Source organism: Alexandromys fortis, unplaced genomic scaffold, assembly GCF_014885135.2.
Source record: "Alexandromys fortis isolate MF-2015 unplaced genomic scaffold, M_Fortis_MF-2015_v1.1 scaffold_228, whole genome shotgun sequence".
NCBI lineage: Eukaryota > Metazoa > Chordata > Mammalia > Rodentia > Cricetidae > Alexandromys > Alexandromys fortis.
In genome coordinates this window covers 1400510-1424109 of record NW_026068115.1, presented here as the reverse complement: position 1 = coordinate 1424109, position 23600 = coordinate 1400510, and the positions used below count along the sequence as shown (strand labels likewise).

Below are 23600 nucleotides of genomic sequence, written 5' to 3'. Positions count from 1 at the left end.
ACACCGAGTGTGCCTGGCACTCAGCCACCTTTAGAACAGTACCAGGGGCAGCTGGGTCCTCCAAAACATCTAAAGCCAGGATGAGGTGGGCACAGGGAGACCACCTCTAAACCACAAGACTGAAGACAGCCAAAGACAATTCAGACCAAACCCGACAATGGCCCAGGAACAGAAGAACTTTCTGTTCATTCCTGAGTCCCTCCTCTTCTTGCACAGAGCTGCTGACTCAATGGAAACCAAGCATCTCTGAAGTAGGTACAGGCCCGAGGTACCTGAAAGCATTCAAGGAGATGTTCTACAAGGAATGAGGGGTTGGATGAAGGACCCTCAGTGTGCCTGGGACAAGAGAATGGGCTTACCTGGGTGTCTGGAGGGGGTGCAGGCCCCAGTGCATGGCAGAGATTGTTCAGACTCCCTCCATGGGGCATGTGGCTGGGCTGTCCTGCCATCCTGCATGCCAGCCTCACGAGGTCACAAGCTGCAACAGAAAATACGGGCCTGGTCACTTTCTCCTCCTGACCACTTTTTCCATTTTAATAGATGGGCAAGCAGAGGGCACAGCTGTCACCTATTCACAAGTGGCCAGTCTGGGACTCAACACTCCACAGGATACCTTTTCTCTCTAATGCATCACTCAGTTGCTAGGATTGTCCATTGGAAGGGGGAAACTGAGGTACTCTGCAGGCCAGCCAGGAGGCTGTATTATTTCCTGTTGTTGTAATAAACCAAAGTGAATGACCAAAAGCAACCTATGAAGAAAGTTTATTTTGGTTTATGGTTCACATGGTTAGAGTCCATAATGGCAGGGACAACATGGCAGGCCAGGGAGCTGCGAGCTTTCACCTTTTATCAAAGCATGAAACAGAGAGGGTGAACTGGAAGTAGGGTGAGTCATATGATTCAAAGCCCACCTCCAGTAATGTATTTCCTCCAGCACCTATCTGATAGCGGTACCAACTGGGAACCAAGTGCCTAAATCCGAGCATATGTAAGACTTTTCATTCAAACACCACGAGAGCCCAGATCCAACCCCACACCACCAGATATTGAAGCCTCATTTTTTTCCCCTGCATCCTTTCAGCAGGGGACGAATCTATTCTGCTGTCTCTAACACCTCCACATAAAGTCAAGTGGGCAGGAGAGAGAACAAAGGCAGACTCTGGCAGCACCTTTAGGAATGATCCCACGTCCCCATCCCTGCTAGACACAACCACACTGGAGGGCCCAGGTTCTGTGTGACCCTAGTGCAGGGTAGCTCATGTCCAGGGCTGACCTGAAAATGCTCCCACTATGCACCCAGACCTGAGTAAAAGTGTCTCCCCCATTATTACGTCCCCACCACACAAGCCTCTCTGGCTGGGGTCAAGGCCAAGGCTGACTTGCACGGAAGCTTTCTGCCTGGGGAAGTGAATGACACTCAGCCCGGTGATCCTTTTGCGTGGGAAAGTCTGTATGCACCCCGGCAGGATGTCTTTAACACCTTCCTTGTGCCGAGACTGGGCTCAGGGTCCCATGAGGCACCTGCAGAGGCATCAGTGTAGCTCAGGTAGTAAGAAAGCCCACCCTCTGTGTCCCAATCCTAGTGTGAACTCCAGGGTCCTGACCCAGGCTACTGAGAAGCTGTATTAAAGTCCCTGGGGAGCCACAAGTCCCTATGAATCATGGATAACCTTTCTAACGCACATGAGCACTAGCCAGTTCTGTTTCATTCACGTCTGTGTAAGTTGCATTGCAGGGCCCTAGCTGAGACAGTATTTGCATCAGCCCATTTTCCGTTACTATATCAGAATGCCTGAGTCTGGGAAACTTCATAAAGGAAAGTTTTACTGGGCTCCAGTTTTGGAGAGCCAAGGGCTTGATGCCAGTGTCTGTTCAGCACTGGCAGGGACCCCTTGGTAGGTGACATCACAGCGGCAGGGACTCCTGTGGACAGGGCAGATCACATGGCCAGACAGCAAGCCAGACTTGAGTTTTTATAGCAATTTAATCTCTTGAGAAACAATCCTTCCTGGAGGCAGTGCCTCATGACCTAATGACCTCCCACTAAGCTCGCCCATTTTAAGGTCCCACAATCTCTCAGCAGCAGTGGTTAGAACGGACATCCTCCAGATCTGGTTGGGCTGTAAGGCACTCCCTGGCCTCTGAGTCTGTGACCAGCCACACCAGTCGGGAGTGTTTGTAATTTCTGGGTGCACCAAGGGCACCTAGCCCACTGCAGTGTGAGCCCTGGCTTGAGCTGAGTCCCCAGGCACTCACATGTGAAACACATGCTGGAGACAAGTGAAGAAGGAACGACACCACTGTCAACCTCTGCCCTCTATATGCACACACAGATGTGCATCCACACGCACATCTGCACACACTCTAGGAGCAATGAAGGTAAAGAACTGCCCAACGACAAAGGAAGGACAGTGCGGTGAGCTCCAGCTCACTGATTTGCCCTCACTAGCTGGCCAGCAAGGCCCAGGGATTCTGCTCTTGCTGTCTCCAGCGTGCGTTTCATATGTGGGCGCCTGGAACTGAGCTCAGGTTGTCATGTACACACAGCTAGAATTTTCCCGACTAAGCTGCCGTCCTTGCCCCTCACTGCTCTTGGGGCACTTTATATTCTCTACAGCACATAAACTCAACAGAAGGTGAGGCCGCAAGGGACAGAGACAGACTGCAGAGACCCCTGCCAGCAAGGGCCTCTGCCAAGACAGCCATTCCTGGCCAGCACATACATGTGGACTCCTGTCCATGACATTAACCTTTGTTGTAGCTTGTGCTCACACAAACAGCTCTGACTAAGGATACACGTGGCATCACGGTGGGCCTCTCCCTTCCTGTACCCACCCTCAGAGGCCTTACAGCGATGCAGATGGACCCAATTGCCCTCAGAATCTCCCATCCCATCTTCTCACCACCTGGCTGAGCATCCTGTTGCAGCACCTCCCCGCCCTCCCCCTTGAAACGGTGGAGGAGCAGGGTACAGAAAGCCCCAGGATAAACAGATAAGCACGGGAAGCTTCCTCAGGCACTGCTGTTACTCGGGGGAAGCCTGTAACAACAAACTGGGTATGAGAGTGAGCCATGTAAAATGCGCATGAATTTGAAGATGAAACCAGAGGCTCCCGCAGGCTTAGCAGCTGGTGCGGGCAGCACCCTTCATATCCCTCAGGGTGACATGTTCACCGTCCTCTGCCCTTAGGGGTACCTCTGGGAAAAAGTTGGAGAACTGTCTTCAGGAAAGGTTCCATCTTTATCTCAGAAGGCTCCAGAATGGGCCCATAGGCTGCCCTGCCTGGCCATTCATGTATTCGTTCTCCTGCCTATGTGCCAGTCTGGACCATGTCTGAATTCCCCTCCCTCATTCTATCTTGCTAGCTCCAGCCCCCAGGTGTTTGGGGCCGGGGAGGGGTTGTGTCTGTACTCTCACTTACCAGCCGGGACCCTGGCAAATCTCACTGAGTGTCTGGCAGTTGTCTGGGACGGTCATGCCTCCTGGAAACAGCTGTGTGGACTCAAGGTGCCTGGACCATGACAAAGGGGCTCAAACCACCTCAGAAATAACAGATAATGATGAGGACAGCTGCATGGGCCCTTAATATTCACTTCATCCCTGCAAACTTCAGCACAATCCCACAAGATAGAGGCTGCAATCATCCTGTTGAACAAATGAGGAAACCGAGGCACAGGAGGCTGAAAGGCTTGCCTAGGTCATACAGATAAGCAGGGGGGCTAGGACTTGGACTTAGGTGGCATCCTTTTCCTGAAGCCACCACACTGCCATCTTTTTCAGAAGCACTCTGTAGATGAAATCTGCCTTCACTCAAGAGCAACGTGGTGGCAGTACAGAAGTTTGGAGGTAGGTGACCCTAGGGCTGGTGTTCCAAAGGGCCTTTCCACCCTCCAGATGACAGCCAGCTGTCCACACCGTCTCTTGTAGCAAAGCCCGGCATTGGCGAAGGGCTGTCAGTCAGCGCAGCCCCATGCACAGCCTGGGAGCACAGCCAGGAGGACAGCACCCAGAGACCTCCAGATGGAAGGACTGAGGGCCCTTCATTATGGGCCATGTTTCTCACTCGTCCTCAGGGCTTTTGGGAAACTCATTTTATAGGTTGGGAAACTGAGGCTCAAAGCCATTTGCCCACTAAGCTACAGATGAAAATTTGGGTTCAGACTTTAGTGGCTCTCCTTCCAAGGCTTTGGCTGTCCCCAGAGAGTCTGCAGTGGTAGTAATACCCCAGGGGAAACCTGACCTCCTCACTTCACACCTTTCTACAAAAGCCTGCTCCTTTCAGAGTCCGGTGCAGGAAGGCATCTGGAGGGAGACAGAGAGTGCAGGGACAGACCAGAGGAACATTCTGTGAGTAACACAGGGAGTCTCCTAGCCCTCAGACCCAGGGATTCCAGAATTCCCCAGCCCCAGCCAAGCTGCAGAGCAATGAGGCAAGGACTGCCAAGCCCAAGCCAGGGGCCAAAAATGTGTGGAATGTGACTCAGAGCCACAGGCCTCGCGAACCATCTCAGACCACCTTTCATCCCAAGTGGACAAGTGCCCATGCTCTGAGGCGCGGTGCCATGCATACGCCATTGGTCTCTCACTTGGCTCCTGGCTTTGGTGTGAAGAGAAACAAAAAGCCAGCACGTGTCTACCAGGCAGCCAGAGATAAACCTGGAACAGCCTGGGGCTCAGGAGGGGTGAGCTGGAGAGCTGGGCTGCTCATTTTCCTACAACCAGCACCTCTTAGTTTGCACGCATGGGAAACAGGTGAGCCATCATATGGACTCTGGAGTATCTAGGTGGACTGCATAATTTAATGGACGTACACTTGAACCAGGGCTGAGTGCATGGAAGGTGCCAGAGGCTCTGGCTGCTATAAGTATTATTTATGCTAACCCTCACTGAGTGATGGAGGAGAGTAGCTGCCTCCACACACGGCAGTGTGGCTTGGTGCCCTAAGTCACAAAGATACCCGTGTCCTCCTTCATGTGGCCACTCTGCCTGTCCTTGGCCGAAGCCTTCGCTAGCATGGCAGGAGCCCTGAGGAATCAGGCAGGCTAGATTCTGTTTTAGATTGGACTGTTAAGTTCCAAATGGCCTTTCTCCCAGGACTGCCACCTGGTGCTTGCCTCCCAATAGCTGATGTCTTCATCTCGGGATAAAGCCAGCTATTCCCAGAGGCTCTCTGTGAGGACGACCCAAGACACCAGCAAGGCCCTCTGCAGAGCACACAAGCAGCCAGCTCCTGATGTGAAGCCTAGTCTGGGTGCCCACTTCCTGGAGTCCATAACTAACCTGGAGAGGTCACAGGCTAGCACTGGCTAAGGTGTAGCCTAGACCCAGAGGCCAGAGGCCCAGTAAGGAGACAGAAGGTCCCAGGTCCCAGTCACCTATGGGGGTCAAGGCCAGTATAGCTTCGGCCAACATCCACAGGTGATTTAGCATCTCCTAAGATGAGGTAGGCACCACTGCCCCCACTGTGCAGATGATGAAACTGAGGCTCCAGAAAGGAGCATGCCTTGTCAGAGAAAGACTACAAAGTGATGGTGGTGGGCACACCTATGATCCTGGCCCTCAGGAGGCAGAGTTCAAGGCCAGCCTGGTCTACCAAGTAAGTTCCAGAACAGAGTACAAAAAAAAAAAAAAAAAAAAAAAAAAAAAAAACCAGAAAGACCATGAAGTGGATAGGGCACCAGCTGATCAGCTTCTCAAAGCAATGAGAAAGAAGACCAACTGGTGAGTGCTGCCACATGGACCAGCTGGTGGAGAATCAGATAGCATCATGGTGTGTACTACGTCTGTTCCAGGCGATGGTTAGAATCCACGTGCAGAGGGGTTGAGTGACAGCTCAAGGTGATACGGAAGGTGACAGGCACAGGTGATACTCAGTCTGCCTGGTCCATTCACACTGCCTTGGAAGAGGGCACAAATGCATTTGATTGAATGAATGAATGAATGAATGATTGAATGAATGAATGAATCCAGCCCGAACACGCAGCTACAGCTGAGGTGCACTGCCCAGGCCACTGTCCCTTCTTCACTGGTCTTGGGATAAGCAGATGTTATTCATTTATTACTTTATTCATTTATTGACAGGAAACAGTCAGAGCCAAAATTCTGGGAGCCTGTCAGCTGGAAGACACAGACTGTGTCTGGTCCTGTGTCTCTTCACCCTTGCCAAGCCCGCCCCTTCGAAGGACACACACTGCTCAGATGCTGTAGCTCCACGGCCAGAGGACACCTGGCTTCTCTAAGTGCAGGCTACAGTGAGGTGCATGGGCCCCTTTCCCAGGCAGTGAGGCCTCCCCAAGGTAGGCCTGAGAGACATGTGGTCAACTCCCTGGAGCTGTGTGATGCCCAGGGCTGCACAGAGCTCCCCCACACTCTCTTCTCCCCTCCCCTTCTTATTCCTCCCCTTGCCCCTGCCCCTGGCACCTCTACCTAAATCCACCTTCCTCCTGCCAATCTAGGATCCCTCTGGGGTAATCCAGGCCCAGACACAGGCACACTCGACAGTGCTCAAATCAGCTGCTGCCTGTCCCTCCTGAGTCCACTTCAGCAACCATCTCAGAACCACGCACAGCCTCACCTTCCCTCACAGCCTTGAGTCTTGCTGATTCTGCTCCCAACCTCTCCCTCCTCAAATCTCCTCCTAGACTCCCTTTCCTAGGAGTCCCTGCCCCTGTCCCATCACGGGGCTTCAGGAGTCCTCCACTCTCTGATTCATCCCCTGACACAAGGCTGGTAGCCAGCAAGTCCTGGCAATCTTCCTGTCTCCTACTTCCCCAAAACCCCCACCCTCATGCTGTGTTTGTGGGCATGTGCAGTCATGCCCAGCTCACGCGTGCTGGGGATCTGAACTCAGATCTTCATGCTTACACAGCAAGTGTTTCTACCCACTGAGCACCACACCTCCACCCTAACAAGTCTGCACTGACTCCAAGGCAAAGGCCACAGGTCAGAACGAGATGTTCACAAGCCACGCCCAACAGGCACTCCCACCCTCCCAAGTGCCCCTACACTACAGAGCCTGCCTTCCCACACACCCAGTCTTCTCAGACCTCTCCACGCATCAGCCCTCATCCAGATCTACCACTCACGGCCTCTTCATTACAGAGTCACACTCACCCACCAGGACCAGGTTGTGGGATCGTGGGAAAGTGTCATCTCTGCCCTGAGTTTCAAGTTCCTTAGATAAGAGGAGCATCCATACCTCCCAGGGTGGCCAGGTGGTCCCAGAACGACAGGCTCCACATGGCTTTCTGCCTAAAATCAACACTTAGGGACACAGACTGCTTCCTTTGCCCTCGAATCTGCTTCTGAAGCTGGTTCACGAGCAGAACTGACCATAGCATCATCTTCAAGCTGCTAGGCTGTGGGGGATGGAGGCCCTTGATGGAGGCCTGGTGCTCACAGATGAAGGTTAAACACACAGAGCTGTTCCTGCAATGGCAGGGATGTATAATCTGCCCAGAAGGCTGGGAGCAGACATGGGCAATAGTCTGGTGACCTCTGCGCTATGAGACCATACGAGAGCCTCCCCCGGACTCTTATCGTGAGCTTGACAATCTACAGAACCCATCTTTATGGAATATGCCACATGTACTTTACGAAGAGTTTTGATATAGTTACATCTTAAGCTTTATTGTACACATGAGATTAATTATCACCAAAAACTTTTTCATCGAATTTTGTTGTGCTTAAATATTAATAAAATAAAATATTTGGGGTTGACTCTCAAGAGTTTGAACCAACATTGGCTACTAAGTTGTACCTAACCAAACTGCCTTCTTGCTTCCCACAGATCTTTACTGTGTCAACCGTGGTGGTCACAGAGACCCCAACACACACACACACACACACACACACACACACACACTAGGCTGTGGTGGTCACAGAGACCCCCCCAACACACACACACACTAGGCTGTGGTGGTCACAGAGACCCCCCACACACACACACACACACTAGGCTGTGGTGATCACAGAGACACCCCCCCACACACACACACATACTAGGCCTTGCCCAGGTCTGGCATTACAGGAACCTAATGAGAGCTGACCAAACAAACTCTGACTGGCAGGTGGAGAGCCCCCAAAGCCTCAGAATCCCTGTCGTCAGAGACAGAAGTTATCAAGCGACTCAGCCAAAATATCTAAAACAAATCATACCACACACTGAGGAGTTCCCAGGACTTGCAAAAATCAACTGGCGGCTCCTGGTCACACTCCTGTTACTATTCCTAGGTAACAAAGAGGCTAGCAATAACTATCTTGTCTTTTCCTTAAAGAAAGAGAGACACTGGGGTTCTGTGGGGAGGCCCTATTTAAATTGCTCAAGATAAAGCTGAGATCTGCTAAGTGTGTCCTCTGTATACATCCCCACCTGTGGATATCTGGAACCTCCAATTTACAGATTAGGAAACTGAGGTACAGAGAAGTTAAATATATATCAAGTTAGTAAACAGTGGGACCCGTGGGACCCCAGCCCAACTCTTCAAAAGTCTGGGATTTCTATCACTTACCTGGAGCGGTTCTTGGACATCTCAGTAGCCAGAGGCTGGGGATCTATTCCCCATGCTCCACACAGTTCCTAGGAAACCCACCACCCCATGACTCCTGCTGAGCCCCCACCCCAGAGATGGATTTTCTCAAGACCTTGGCAGGTTGGTTCTCCTTTGTCTGAAATGAATGGTCTATTGGCAAAATCCACTCCTACCACAATACCTGATGTGGGAGTGATTTCTTACTAATAAAGAAACTGCCTAGGCCCCTTGATAGGCCAACCCTTAGGTGGGTGGAGTACACAGAACAGAATTCTGGGAGAAAGAAGCTGAGTCAAGGAGTCGCCATGGTTCTCCCACTCCAGACAGAGGCAGGTTAAGATCCTCCCTGGTAAGCCAGCTCATGGGCTACATAGAATATTAGAAATGGGTTAGAACAATATGTAAGAGCTAGCCAATAAGATGCTGGAACTAGCCGGGCCAGGCAGTGTTTAATAGAATACAGTTTCCGTGTAATTATTTCGGGCATAAGCTAGCCATGCGGGCGGCCGGGTGCCGGGGACGCAGCCCCGCCGCTCCTAATTCAACAAATACCCAACTGCACAGCCTCCTCCAGAGAGTATTCTTGGATTCATTCTCCTGTGTGTCACTAGGGGCTTAGTTCTGGTCCTTCCTGAAGTTTCTGTCCTTCCCTCAAAGGTAGAGATCAAGTCACTCATCTCCAGGGCTCAGTGGGCACAGAAGAGGGCTAGGCAAAGGCTGCCAGAGGCTTCAAGGGAAGAGACTGGCATCCCTGGCAGGCTGGAGAGCCAGGGCTATGAAGGGCACACTTCAAAGCAGAAACTCTTGAAAGTAGAAACCCATCTATCCCGTATCCTTTCTCAGCTACTGTTATTCCACAGCCAACAGCAGGAGGAGAAAGCCATTAGAGTAGCCCCAAGGTCTGCCCCAAGCTTGCCCCCAGGCCCAGCAGAGTGCTAGCCATCCCTAGTGGATGTTCAGGAGCATCCCTAGCTTCAGATCCCACCCCTCGGAAACGTGCCCCACCTGTCCTCACCACGACACCAGGAGTTCTAGCAAAGACTGGAAACTACTTAACAGGATCCTGGCTGTTAGCGCCACAGCAATGGTCTCTCAGGCTAGTAACACCGCTGTCCTCCCTGGCTGCCCCTGCTGGCATGCAGTAGAGGAAGCAGTGGATAACAGAGGTGCAGCGAGATCAGGTGACCCGAGTTCAGGCTCTGGAGGTCTCTGGAGTCTGGCTCCCTGTCACTTGCTGGGCAGGCCCCTGGAGTACAAGCAACAAGAAAGGGGGAAGAGGCTGGGCGGTGGTGGCACACATCTTTAATCCCAGCACTCGGGAGGCAGAGGCAGGCGGATCTCTGGGAGTTCGAGGCTAGCCTGGTCTACAAGAGCTAGTTCTGGGACAGGCACCAAAGCTACAGAGAAACCCTGTCTCGAAAAACCACACACACAAAAAAAAAAGTTAAAGGAAAAGAAAAAGAAAGGGGGAAGAGCTCCCACAGCAGCAGACTGGTAGAGCTGGTACCTTCGGATGTGAGCAGCCCCAGGGCAGGGCTGCTCAGCTGAGGGTTGAAGGCTGGTGTGACACACAGAGCCTCTGAGGATCCAGATGGTCTCTCAGGACTAAGGTGGCTGAAGGACACATGGCCCCTCCATCTGTGTTTGGGACTTCCCCTTCCCAAGACTCTGGTCCCCAGACACCACCAAAAGGAAACTCCCCCACCACGCACTGCTCCAAAAATAGCTGGGACTGCCACTTCTATGGTGAATGGAACTTATTACAGCCCCCACAGAGGCTCTTGCTTACCAGGAAGGACAAGCTTGTGGCAGTGGCCACCAGATGATACAGAAACTTAAAACACTACCAGAGTCCACCTGAGATGGCCTGGTCAGCTCCTCATTTTATCCACCAGGAAACTCAGGCAGAAGAGTAAGAGTCACACACACACACACACACACACACACACACACACACACACACTGCCGCTACCCTCAGTCGCTGCCATGCTCTATACACAGGGCTTTTCCCTCCAGGCTATCACTGCCACCCATCAACTGGCGCTTATACACTGGATGCGATTAGTCAGTCTGGATCCTTCTCAGATGGTGGGCGTGTTCCATCCCACCAAGCATAAAAGTCCTTGTCCCTCTAAAAGCCTAGCCCTTCCTGGCTGGCCAGATGGCTTAGTGGGGAAAAGGCTCACTGAACAAGTGTGAGAACCCAAGTTCCAATCCCTATAACCCAAGTAAGCTGGACACAGGAGCATTCCCTGTGAGAAGGGAAGTAGAGGCCGCAGGATCCCTGGGAGCCACAAACAACAGACTTTTAAAAAGGTGGTGGTGCAAGGGCTGACAGCTGCCGTGGTCCTCTGATCCCCGTGTATTCACACACATGAATGCATGAACACACACATGCGCTTTTAATAAAAATAAAAGTTTGCTTGCGAGGCCATGAATGAGGGTCTGTCAAATACCAGTGCTGGTCTGCAACACCCCCACCATGTGCCCTGGAATTCTCACAGATTAGATGGACAAGGACAGCCCTACTGTCCCAGCATGCCAGAAGACATCACAGGGGTCAACGTGCTCAGCTCTGGGCCTGACCCCTAACAGACACCCAAACAGTGGGCTCATTGTTTCGTTTGATTCCACCCTTACTCAGGCACTGGGGTTTGCTCTCTAAAAGAAGGCCAGAGGTCCAGGAATTGCGTTCTTGGAGCATTCCCAGGCTTCCTCCCCGACCCTGCCCCCACTTTTCCAAGCCCTTCTACTTGCCTCTTCCATACAGAAACTGTGCTCAGAGTAGAAAGCCCAGGGCGCCACAGACAAAGCCCTTGTTCTTACTGGGGCCACGGCCAGAAAAGCATCCAGCAGTGTCCCAGAAGGAGCAAGGATGGTCACCATCACTTCCTGCCTGCTACCCCTTCATCCCCAAAGTCCCAGGAGCTAGACAGGTGGGCAGGACTAGACCGAGGAAAGGGGGTCCCAGCAGAGGACACAGGATTCAGAGGCACCAGTGGCAGGCCAGGTTCAAGTTCTGACTCTTCCACACGCCACACCATGTTCTCTGGATCCTTACAATTTACTGTCTCATGCCTGCTCCAGGCTTCACTCCAGAACAAGAGCTACCTCTACCCTGCACCCATCTGAAGTCCCACTGCTGTGGGGACTGACACCGCCATATGGCGGCTGAAGCCGCAGAGGATGTGCTGTGCCAGACTCTGGCACTGGGGCTCAGCCACCTGCCAATATACCTTCCCCGCCGGCCCCAAATGTCGGGCATATGCCTAGCAACGGCTCCCTTGGTGGCAGCTGCTGGGTCCAGGCCAGCCATCCATAGGGGCTGGACTCCAAGGCCAGGGCCTGGGTATGATTCTCCCAAGGAGGAAGTGATCACAGACCTGTGTCTTCCACAACCTCAATAGTCTGGTTCACAGAGAAGGTTCCAGAAAAACTGGGTGTGGCCCTCCTGAGAACCACAGTGAGATTCCTCCGCCATCTCCAATGGCGAGTTCTGCAGCTCCTTCCTATGGCTCTGGACCACATGTTTCTGAATGTGAGCTGCATCTGGAGCATGTGGCCATTGTTCTCAAAGGGTAATTTTTGTTCTGCCTGTGTGGAGGTGTGGCACATTTGTGACTTTGTGTGCATGTTCACACATGTGTGTGGAGACCAGAGTTTTCAATCAGCATCTTCGACTGTTCTCCATGTCCTTCACTGACCATGAAGCTTGCCCTGGGACTTTGCTTCCTGCCTCCCAGCACTGGGATCACAGTTGGGCCACCACAAATGCCCAGCTTTTTATATAGGTCCCAGTGACCTGGACATTGGTCCCCATGCTTACCTGGCAATGTTCTATCCACCAGGCTATCTCTCCAGTCCTTAATAAGTGGCCACTTTTAACTCCACCTGACGGACTTTGGCTCTGAGTTGTAGCCCAAGACTTACAACCTGGGCGCCCACAGGGCTGTTTAGTCTCAGGAAATTCCAAGACTGTCTCTGGCCTCAGTTTCCCCACCTACAACATGGCTCTGAGTTGATCCTTTTTGTGTGATGGGGGATTTGTCTGGGGTACCCTGAACTGAGCTGGGAATTTGGTGTCCAATCTCATGCTTAGCTCTTCCAGGATACTTTCTGCCAGCTGCTGCCACCATGTGGGGGTTCCTGTCCCCCTCCCCCATGGGCTCCCAAACACAACCGCAGCAGCAAGTTTGTGACTGGAGAGAAAGCCACACCCAGAATTCCCTTAACTGCCAGCTGCCAAGCCAGACCTCTTGAGGACACTGGCAGTAAGCAGGCTCACAAAGCCGCCCTGCAAGGCAGTGTTTTGCACCTACAGATGACGAGACAGCTTTGTCCACTGTGTTCCACCTGGAGAGGGAGAGCTTAGCTGGTCCCTGGGTGGGATACGTCCCTGCCTTCTGGGAAGAAGCAAATCTGGGGGCGGGGGCGACAGCCAGACCAAAGTGCTTCACTGTGCTGCTCAGAGAGATGAAGGGGGCTTCTGGGAGGCAGCCTGACCCAGGCTCTGGAGTCTGAGAGCCCCAGGTTCAAATCCCTCTGTAATTCTGTCTTCTGAAAGCAGGGGCTTTTGCAGGACCCACCGTGTGGGGTTGTATCAGCACGTAAATGCCTTCCTTCAGTTGCCCAAGCACACAGGAGCTCACGCACGGCTGCTGTGACACCGTGAGGATGAGCTTCAGAGCAGTGCTCAGTCAGGAACAGATCCCTGCAGCACACGCTCTGTGAAGCCATTCCTCGTGCTCGCGGGAACCCCAGGAACCCCAGGCTTGAGGCACTCAGGGCCTCTGGTGGACCCCGCAGAGACAGTGTTTCACAACTTCCCAGGATGAATCTGAGCTGCCCCTCCCCCACCACTCCAATAACATAAATCTTGGCCTGGACTGGTAAGGGACACTGTATATTTACATGATGACTATGCCTCCTGATCACAGGTCTCGTGGTCCTGGAGGCAGCGCGTGCAGGGATGACTGTGTTCCTAGGAGAGTCACTATTTTCTGATGACTTTTATTGTCCATTATATCCTGGCATTTAAAGGGCTCTGCTCCGGGCCTGGCCAGGAATATGGCACACGGCGGGCTGGGGCGGGGGAGGGGGGATGCTGCATATCCTAGCTGTAATGCTGCAGACTGTCCTCTGGGTTCATCCACCTACCAGGTCTTTGTGTGACGTCAGATCCCAGAACCTCAGTACCCTGGCGGGGGAGGGGGGTGGGAAGGGAGGTGTGCTGAACTGTCTAACACTGGCTTGAGGAGCTTGGTGAGCTTTTAGGGTTTTATGAGACAGTTGAACCCAATAATGGGAGGAAATTAGCAAATAGCATAAATCAAGGGAAACTGGTTTGTCAAACATTCTGTAGGGGTGGAAGGGTTGCCCATGGGTGAGGACGCAGGCTGAGGAGCTATGACTCTGAGCACACTCCTTCCCTTTCGGAGCCCTAGCCTCCTCTGTATAACATGGGCAAACACCTAAGCTCCTTGGGTATGAGAGGACTGCCATACATTACAGGAGTTCCCTAGTGATGTCTGCGTGTAACAAACTGGCTATTGTCACTTGTCATTAACACGAGCACCTACTTTGTATCAAACAGTAGGAGTCAGAGACACAAATATCTTGGGGTATGTGGCACTCCTGATGGTCTGCAGACGGACTGTCACCCACACCACCTCACAGGAGCTCCTGCCAGTCTTGGAAGATGGGCAGAGCAGGAATGGTACTCATCTCTGAGGTAAGGAGAGGCCAGCAGGGACTGACACCCAACAGGTCCCCGATCAGGCATCACAGTGACTTGGTCCCACTGGCCTGTTGTGGCTCCTGCCTAGGAACTCCCAGGCTAGCCAGGCAGTCCCCTATTGGTACTGGGTCATCCAGGAAGAGGACAGACAGGAGACTATGTGTCTGCTGTCCTGGATTCTGGTCTGGGCTCCTGGCTTCCTTAGGGCTTTGGGGCCTGATGAAAGGGTTAAACTCTCAGTGCCCCTGAAGTAATACAAATAATCTCCTGTAGCCCTCATGGCCTGGTGAAGTGTCCACAGACCTCCACAAGCCTTATGTCAGTATCTGTTGTGGCCCAGGGGGTCCCAGGTGACATCCAGGGTCTCTTGGGTGAGAAGGAAGAGAGGATTGAATATGGCAAAGCCCCCATGCACTGTTGCTGGCTTCTTCATCTACACATTACACAGAAGCGGAAACTGTAGCCTGGAAAGTCTGCGGTCATTGTCCCCCACTCCCATCCTTCACCCCCGTAAAAGTCAGACTCACACCCTAAACTGGAGTTGCCAGATTTTGTGTCTGGGTACCCAGCAGAAACAAGGACACTACTATAGTCCTGATACCGGGTGGCCCACAGTGAGGATACCCCAGCCCTTCAGCCTCAGCTGGGAGCGGTGGCTGTGTCAGTGTCCTGGAAGAGTGGAGGAAGTGCCGAGAGAGAGAGAGAGAGAGAGAGAGAGAGAGAGAGAGAGAGAGAGAGAGAGAGAGAGAGAGAGGGAGAGGGCTGATGACTCAGATAACCTTTGAGGCGGCGAGACAGAGGAAGTGGGTGGCATTTCTGGGGGTGTGCCTAATTTCCTAGAAGGATGCGTCATCTGCTTTTGTTTAATCAGCAATTATCCTGACCATCCGCAGCCACCTGTGTTTGGGGTGCACCACATGGCTGGCCTATTTCTGCAGCAATCACAGGTGGGCAGGTCAGAGAACAGACAAGACAATAGGCTGAGGGGGTGGAAACACAGCAGGGACTCAAGGCTTCAGACTCCTTGGCCAAGAGGTTAATTTTTCCATTTGCAAGAACAGAAGAGACCCTCCAAAGCTTTATACGAAAGAAATGGAAAAACAGCAGCTGAATAGCAGGCAGCGAGGTCTCCGCCAGCCAAGGAGACTCCAGACACTGAGGGTCATGAGACTTCCTCCACAGAAGACAGCTGAGAAAGTCTGACTGAGCAGGAAGGAAGGGTCATGTCCACAAGACAACAGATCATGTGTGTAGCCTCGGCTTCTCCACAGACCAGCTACATGACCAGCCATGAGTCCTTAGCCTTCTAGGGGGCCTCAGTTTACCCTCATTCACCGACTCTGTGCCAAGCACAATTCAGTGTGCCTGAGAGATAACTACCTAATCCCCTAGCAGCCCCGTGAGGCGGGGCTGCTATTATCTCCATTTTGCAAAAGGAGAAAACTAAAGCACAAAGGTGGGCTACCTGAGCCAGGGGAAAGCCAGCTGACCTGGCTCTGCAATGCCCGCTACTGACCATGGACAATGGGTGCTGGCTGGTCCCTAGCATTCTTCCTGTTCTAAGAGAACACTGCATAGTGACTAGAGGCCCCAATTAGGCAGCAGTCACAGTTTGGAGACAGTCTCAGCTACTGCTGCTTTTTGGTGAAGTCTAATTTCTTCAGTACACTTAGCAGCCTTTATAGGCCAGGGCCCAGGAGTCCCTCAGGAGGCCCCCCGAGTCACAGCAACGACTGGCCTGTCTCTTTGAGCCTTGCTGAGAGGTGTCCATGCAAACAGGAATGGATGACCCTACTGTGATGTCCGTTTTGGAGTGTTACACACAGGTCAGCCTCGAAGACTGCAGGAGGGAGAATGCCATTCATGTGTCCAAGAAAGAGAGGAAAAAAAATATCTATTCATAGTCAGACATAGCTGTTCTGTGGAAGTGCCACTCCTGATACAACAAGCAGACATGCTGTGTGAGGGATTCCGGAAGACTCTGACCTTGGAGCAGTCACGTGGAAGGCTCAAAGACTTGGGTGGCCACTAAGCTTTTAAAGTATGCTTGGACATTCAATCATGCAATTCCAGAGGGAGCATGGTTCTGACCTAAAACCCAAGCTTGTCTTCCCAAACAAAATTCTTCCAACATTTTTCAGTTTAAACAAACAGCCAGCCAATTTGGTTTCCCTTGACTCTCCTGAGTAAGGAAGGAAACAGCCTCTAAGTCACATGTTCATGCCCTTCCCCATGTCATGCACGGGCCATGTATGTGTACGCATCAACTCACGCCATGAGGCCAGCGCTGATGTCTCTATAAGGTAAGAAACTGGGGCTCAGAGAGGAGCAAACCCACAGGGCTGGAGACAGCAAAGGAAAGGTCAAAATCTGGGGGTGGAGGCTAGGAGCGGTGGCGCACACCTTTAAATTCCAGCACTTCAAGGCAGAGGCAGGTGGATCTCTGAATTTGAAGCCAGCCTGGTCTACAGAGCAAGTTCCAGGACAGCCAGGACTGTTACACAGAGAAACCCTGTCTTGAAAAAGCAAACAACAAAAATCCAGGGCAGGGGATGACAAGAATGTTCAGTGGGTCAGAATGGTGCGGTCTCACGAGAGTCTGAGTTCTAATCCCCAGTGTTCAGGCACACCTGTAACCCCAGCGCTATAGGGTGCAGACACAGGAGGACCACGGTCCTCACTGGTTGGTTGGCTGCCTAGGTACAGGTTCAGAGAGACCATTTCAAAGAAGTAAGGCAGGAAGTGACAGAGCAGGACACCGATGTCCCCCTCTGACTGTTACATACACAGCAAACACATGCGCTCACCCACAAATCCAGCGTGGCTTTGTGAAGTATGAAGTGAATCCCGCAGAAGCTACTGACTGCAAAATTAAGAGGTGGCCTCCGAGGTGGCCTCATCAGAAATGGACATGCAGGGAAAGTTCTGGGGTTGGTACATGAGGTCCTGGGCTCTGGGTGCACATACTCCCTTTACAGGCATCTGGAAGCCTCTAGAAAAGGGCTCTGGGGTATAATGTGCCCTGGGCATCCACTCACTATGCGCAAGGGAAACCGGACTATCTAGGGACCACCTGGGTCTGCTTCCTCAGACACTGGGATCTATGGGGGAGGGTTGTGCTGAACACTCAGGAACTTTCCTGGCTCTATTCAGTTTTATCAACATAAGATCATCATTTATGAAGTCCACCTGTAGGTACCACCATCTTCCTCCTCCTCACACTAGGCCTCCACCTCACAGAAGACCACAGAAAGGGCCCTAGGGCGAAGCAGTATTTCCTCGGAGCAGGAAGTCCCTGGGAGTGAAGGGCAAGGTAGGTGTTCAAAGCAGAAGATAGGGCATATGCCTTACTCAAAGCTTCTTAGTGTGCGTGTGCAAAGAATTACACACTGGGAAGAACCAGCTGTGGGTGGGGGACAGAGACCACAGAGATGGCAGCAAACCTGAGGAGTCTCAGCAAGTCTGTTCCACAGGGCTTTGTGCCGACCTATTCTGTTCTCCCTTCCAATGTTCTTTTTACGTAGCACCAAGTATTGGGAACTGTCGCTAAATGGGTCATGCGAGCATCCAAAACCTGTGTTCATAGTTCATGCCCACATTTGACCTCCATTGTACGAGCATGGAACAACAGGAAAGAAGCAGCTGTGGAATTCTTCTGGGGAGCCCTGCCAGCAGGCAGGCCCTCAGGAGCAGCGTGCCGTCGATCCGGACTGTTCAGCAAGGCTTTACAAAGCGACTACCGTATGCCAGGCCCAGGCCCTGTGCTGGGCACAGGAAGGATTTACACCCTGGCTCTTACCTAGTTTCCCTTCCTGACCTGGAGGACCAGGATGTTACTTGTACTTCACAGGAGAGGCAAGGGTGAAGCTTAGACTCTGGGTACGGGATGTGCGTGCCTGCTCAGGATTTCTCTGGGATACCCGGAACTGCCTGACCACAGAAGCTTTGCCAAAAGAGATAAGGGTCCCTGGTGAACAAACAGGGACCGATTCCCTTCCTTCCTCTATCCACTAACTAGCTGCCAGAGCTGAGAACCAGAGAGTTCTTCCTCTTGGGCAGCCAAGGGAGAATTGACGCTAAACTCTGAGACGCTCTAGGTCCTCAGTTACCCCAGCTGATGCCTCCAAAGGAATAAAATGATGGCTTGCATTAAGGACAGACTTGGTGAGCGTGGCCTGGGCAGCCTGCCTCTGCTTCCCAAGTGCTGGGACTAAGGGCATAGATAGTCACTACGCCTGGCTAACTTTAAATTTTTAATTTCAATTTATTTCCAAACTAGCAATACACAATCTTTCGGAGGCTGCAGAGACAGCTGCAGCTCCAGCAGTCTCATAAGCACATCCCAAGGGGAGCCCACCAGCCGTCTACAGGGTGCAGGAGGCTAGATGGACTCGGTGAAGTTTCAGTCTATGATGTGCTTAGCTGGACTGTAAGCTGAAGCATATTCATAGGCCTTTTGCAAGTATAATTGAGTTAAACTGAAGTTATGCAGGATTAGGATGAGCCCTAATCCACTGGAATCTTTCTATGAAGGGAGAGACAGAGACAGACAGACATGACAAGGGAGGCAGACCATGCTGGGTCTACAGCTCAAGAATGCCAGGGTTGAGCATGTTCACCAGAAGCTGGAAGTGACTCTGCTTTAAGAGAAAGCAGCCCTGTACCTTGGTTCCAGACCCTAGGCTGCATCAGTGAGCATCATGTCCACTGCGTGCTGTTCAGGCTGAGGTAAGAATCAGGGCAGACTGGCACCCCCTAGGGTCCCACTCTGCTCCCCACCTCCCCACCCAGAGGAAGCATGGTGCTGGCTCCCGGACCTAGGGAAGCTCAGAGACCTGTAGTTTTGAAGACAGACATAGGGCCGTCAACATCTTCCAGCATCTGAAGTAGAATTCCCACCCATTATCACCGTCGTTTTAGGAGCAAGGACACATGACATCAGAAAGTCCCTAATGCCGGGCTTATCCTCCTGCTCTCATTTCACTGGAACCACGGTTCCGGGACTAGCCTGCTTTCTGGATTCAGGATGCAGGGAAATCAGAGATTCCCTTCAGCCCTGGCTGAGGAGGGGGAGTCTGAACCTCCTCATACTCTCCTGTGGGAAAACAAAGGTGTGCTCCCTGCTGGAATCTGTGAGCATTCCAGCAAAGGCCCTCTGCTGGCGGGGAGTGTCCCAGCTCCAGTGAGACAAAGCTCCAGGGAGGTCATGACAGGAAGGAAAAGGAAAAGGAAAAGGAAAAGAAAAAGAAAAAGCACCAGCCCTTTTTGTGCAGAGAAGAGAACTACAAAATTTCATAATGTGTAGACTTGAGGGCCCAACATCTCCAGGTCCATTCAGACTCACCTAATAAATCCGAGCCTGGTCCCTGCAGAGCGTGGGATCAGATGCCTTGTGTTCAGGGAGGGGCTCTCAAAACATGTGGCCCTAGTGGCCTGATGACCAAATGGACAAGGGTCACTCTGTGCTTTGAGAACATCGCACCCACGTCTGCTCTGCAGTCAGCAGAGAGAGCAAAGGGACGTGTGTTCCTTTCCAAGGACGCTCCCTCACCAGAACACACTCCCCAGCTGGGGCCAATGGTCACAGGGCAGCAGGTGGCCTCAGATGATAGGGTCTGATGCAGCAGAGCCTCCCAGGGCATGCAAGTCCATCTGCCCTCCTTGTCTTCCATGTGCCCCAACAGGGGCAGAGTGGGCCCTTCTCAGGAAGCACACTCTTTTCTGGGCTAAATGCCCAGATTCCTGGAGCAGTCACGGGACACACTTGAGAGTGGAACTGGCCACAAGTGTGACTGGAAGTTTCTCAGGGCAGTGTGAAAGTGTGGGGACACATGCAAGCACACCCTGAATTCCAAGCTCAAAGTTGGGCCCTGTTGAGTCCATATAGGCAAGGGCTCCCACTGGGCCCTTAAGATGTGGCCGAGGGACCTGCTTATTCTCTAAGAGCGCTCCGTGTTCTTGAGACAATACTGAGCTCATTCTGCTATTTCTTGAAAGCATCATGTCTGGGGGGGCTGGAGACACAAGTGGATGAAGTGGAGAGAACCCTGCCTTCCCAGACGGAGACAGACAGAAGTCAACGGACATGTCACTCAGACAGACAACTGGAGGTGAGGCCAGCAATTGAGAGGGAAAAATCAGGGGCTCTGGCCTCATAGGTCCCGGGGCTAGTTAACAAGATTGCTGCTAACTACTTAGGACATGATGAGATGCAAAATAGGACCAGGCCCCCCTGGAACAGGTGGGCTAGTTTGGGCCCCAACTAGTCCCATGTATCCTGGGAGACCCAGGGGGAGACCCCAGTCCTACCTAATGCCAGAAGACTCCTCACTCCTGCTTGCAGGAAAGTTATTCTTCTGACACCAACTGGACTAGCCTGCTGGGTTCTAGCTCCACTCAGCTGCTTGTTCTGTCACCAGCAGGACTATCCTATCACACCGCCACATACCCAAAGTGACCCTGGGAGCCCTGACATCATCTGAGACACTTCAGGCCAGCCGGGGAACGGATGATCCTGGCCCATCCCCAGCACACGCGGTAAGCACAGGTGGGTACTAATCCCTAGAACAACTGCTCTCAGAGCAGGACCTCAGACTCTTCTAGAGAAAAGCACTGAAGAAAGGCTGGGACTCAGTCACCACGACCACATGTAGGGGCGCCTGGAGATTGGTGAGACAGTCGGGAAACCTGGAGGCTGGATGCCCAGCCAGGCCTTGGCTGACACACTCCTGTTAGCTCCGGCTTCTCTCCTCCAAGGGAATCAAAACAGCTCTTCTGACGGGGGCAGGGTGGGAGGACGGCTTGCAGAGACCTGAATTCAGGGAAAATAGCACATCCATGGCACTTTTCCCCAGTGCTATGAGCGTTACATATTTATCAGCTATTTCACTTGTCTCCAGCAAGTCAGCAGGTGTGGGCCTTGATTTTCACAGGAAAGCGATGAGCGAGACTGAGGGTGCTGAGGTGAGGGGCCTCCCACCCAACACCCAGGGGAGGCACAGCAATTTGTGCAGGGTGAGAGCAGCCTCAGGTCTTATCCACCCTGGCTAGGCCAGGACCTACCCTAACCCTACGGTGTACACCCTCTTCCCTATGGACCATTAAGATGACAGCTAAAATGTCATTCTCGGGCTCCACACCTAAGGCATCTTAGCTATATGGCCCCATCTCAGGTGACCCCAAACGACTTGACATGTCTTTCCACAAAGTCTCTCATGTTTCACCAGCTTAAGGCTACGATTCTGGGAGGTAATGACTCAGGGGCTTCCCGAGGAGACAGCTGAGGGCTTACCATCTCTGTGTGGCTCTAGGTAAATCTGCCTCCTTAAGTGGTGGGTTCACTTCACACGCTGAGCAAGCAGGCTGGTGATATAGCATGGTAGAAGGGAGAACTGACTGCTTCCTCAAGCTGTCTCCTCACCTCCACACACCCAAACACCACAAAATAAACTGAATTCAAGGTCGGGCAGGGGTGCAGAGTATTAGACCAGTCTGAATCACACAGCAAAATGTTATCCCCCATCAAACAACATATAAATAAATAATAAGCTGTGTAGAGATGAGAACCAGCTAACAGTGTATGTAAAGCCCCGGTGGATGTGCTGATAAAGAAAGGGCTAACAATAGTGGCAGGAGCTACTGTAGTTTAAATATGGAGAAAGTACAGACGCACACAGACACGCGTGCACATACACACACGCACATGGGCACAAACATGCACACATATACACACGCACACGTGAGCATACACATGCGCACACAGCACACTGTTAAGAGAGTTGGCGTCTGTGGAGCAAGTGTCAAGGGAGGCCCCCTCTAGACACACTCTAGGATCACAACCCCTTCTATTTGACTTTGGGACTTGTGTCGCTGTGACTTCCAATTCCCTCTCCCTGTGACTCTTCTGGATCCAGAGAGTCACGAGGTGAGAGCGCACAGCCCCTCCTTCACTGGCCCTAGGCCTTTGTGCAGAGAATTCTCCTACGACCTGGGGCAAGTCGTGGGATCTGATCTGTGGTCCCCCACAAGACTCACAGGCTTCCCAGCTCACCCCTCCCTCCAGGCCGGCTCTAACCTCTACCTGTCCCTTCCACCCTAACATCTGCAGTGCCCTGCCCCTAGTAGCCACAGACCACACCCTGGTTCCAAACCCTTCCAATGACAGGTAGAGCCCAACTCTGTCCTCTACAGAATTCCCCTGCAGCAGATCTGTAAGTTCAAGGCCAGCCTGCCCTACAAAGCGAGTCCCAGGTCAGTCAGACTACGCAGTGAAACTCTGTCTCAAAAACAAACAGAATCCCCTGTAAATCTGGGCACGGTAGTGGCACTCCATAGCTGGAGAGAGAGTTCCAGGCCAGCTAGGCTACACAGCAAGATCCTGTCTCAAGGAACAAAGAAACAAACCCACAGGAAGTGCAGGAGGCAGCCGAGCTGCAGTGTTCCTGCAGTAGAGCTGGACTCCTCTACCCAGCTGGTCTGCCAGTCCTGCTCAGTCCAGCTCAGAGCCAGGCAACATGCAACACCTGAGACCAACGCGGACCCCCCTCCCCCAGCTCAGCACAAGGCAAGTGCGTGGGTGAGGGTGGGGCCTGACCCTAAATACCATTTTGTCACCTATGGGTCTGAGCTCCAGGACCTCCGTCTCCTAAGTCACCTCATCATGGTCCTATGAGTGGAGAATGAGCTTCAAAGATGAGGAGACTGAGACTCAGAGCTAAAGCTGTTTATACAGAGGCACTCACATAGGAGACAGAACTGGTTTAAATATGTAGGCACTTAAACTTCATCCCTAGAAGCTTAAAAATGCTTTTTACAGACATTTACTATAGAATTCCACTTGATGGCTCTCAGGGACTCCTAAGCCTTCATCAGTCCTTTCTTTGGGTACCCATAGAGTCCCCACTATGTCATTAGTGCATCCCTCCCTCTTCTAGAGTTAATTGTGTTGACACACAGTATGACCAAGAACAACAGTGCCCCTAAGATCAGAGCCCAGGGTAAGTGTCAGGCCTTCTTTACTTTCTGGTGAATATAGCAGACATTACTAATCAATCCTTGCTTCCAAAGCCACCACAGCTGGGTATACCAGGCAGCCTCAATCTATCAGAGCTGGCACTAGGTTGACAATCATTGCTACTCCTATAGCAAATGGGTACATAGCATGATGGTAGAGCTCTCTAGTTTCTCCTTCACTCTCAGGGTCCCACACCCTGAAATTTTCTTGGGTCTGCAAATGGGCTATAGGAGTTTAACACGGCCCAACAGTGAGCCAGATGTCAACTCGCAAGAGGAATTAGGGTGAGACGGGGCAGGTTGGTGGCGGTCAGATGGT

At 52.3% G+C, this 23600-nt stretch overlaps 1 protein-coding gene across 4 annotated transcripts in view; it reads right to left on the bottom strand.

Moving 5' to 3' along the window:
* Nek6 (NIMA related kinase 6) overlaps window positions 1-23600 on the bottom strand; it is a 73862-nt gene that overhangs the window by 33788 nt on the left and 16474 nt on the right. For 3 of the 4 annotated variants that reach the window (XM_050124847.1, XM_050124844.1, XM_050124845.1), the window contains exon 2: window positions 360-478. In XM_050124847.1, the coding sequence (XP_049980804.1) occupies window positions 360-449 (90 nt within the window). In that variant the 5' untranslated portion in view covers window positions 450-478. Of the gene's footprint in view, window positions 1-359; window positions 479-19613; window positions 19707-23600 lie in introns of those variants that run through there. The other variant, XM_050124846.1, reaches the window with a different exon arrangement.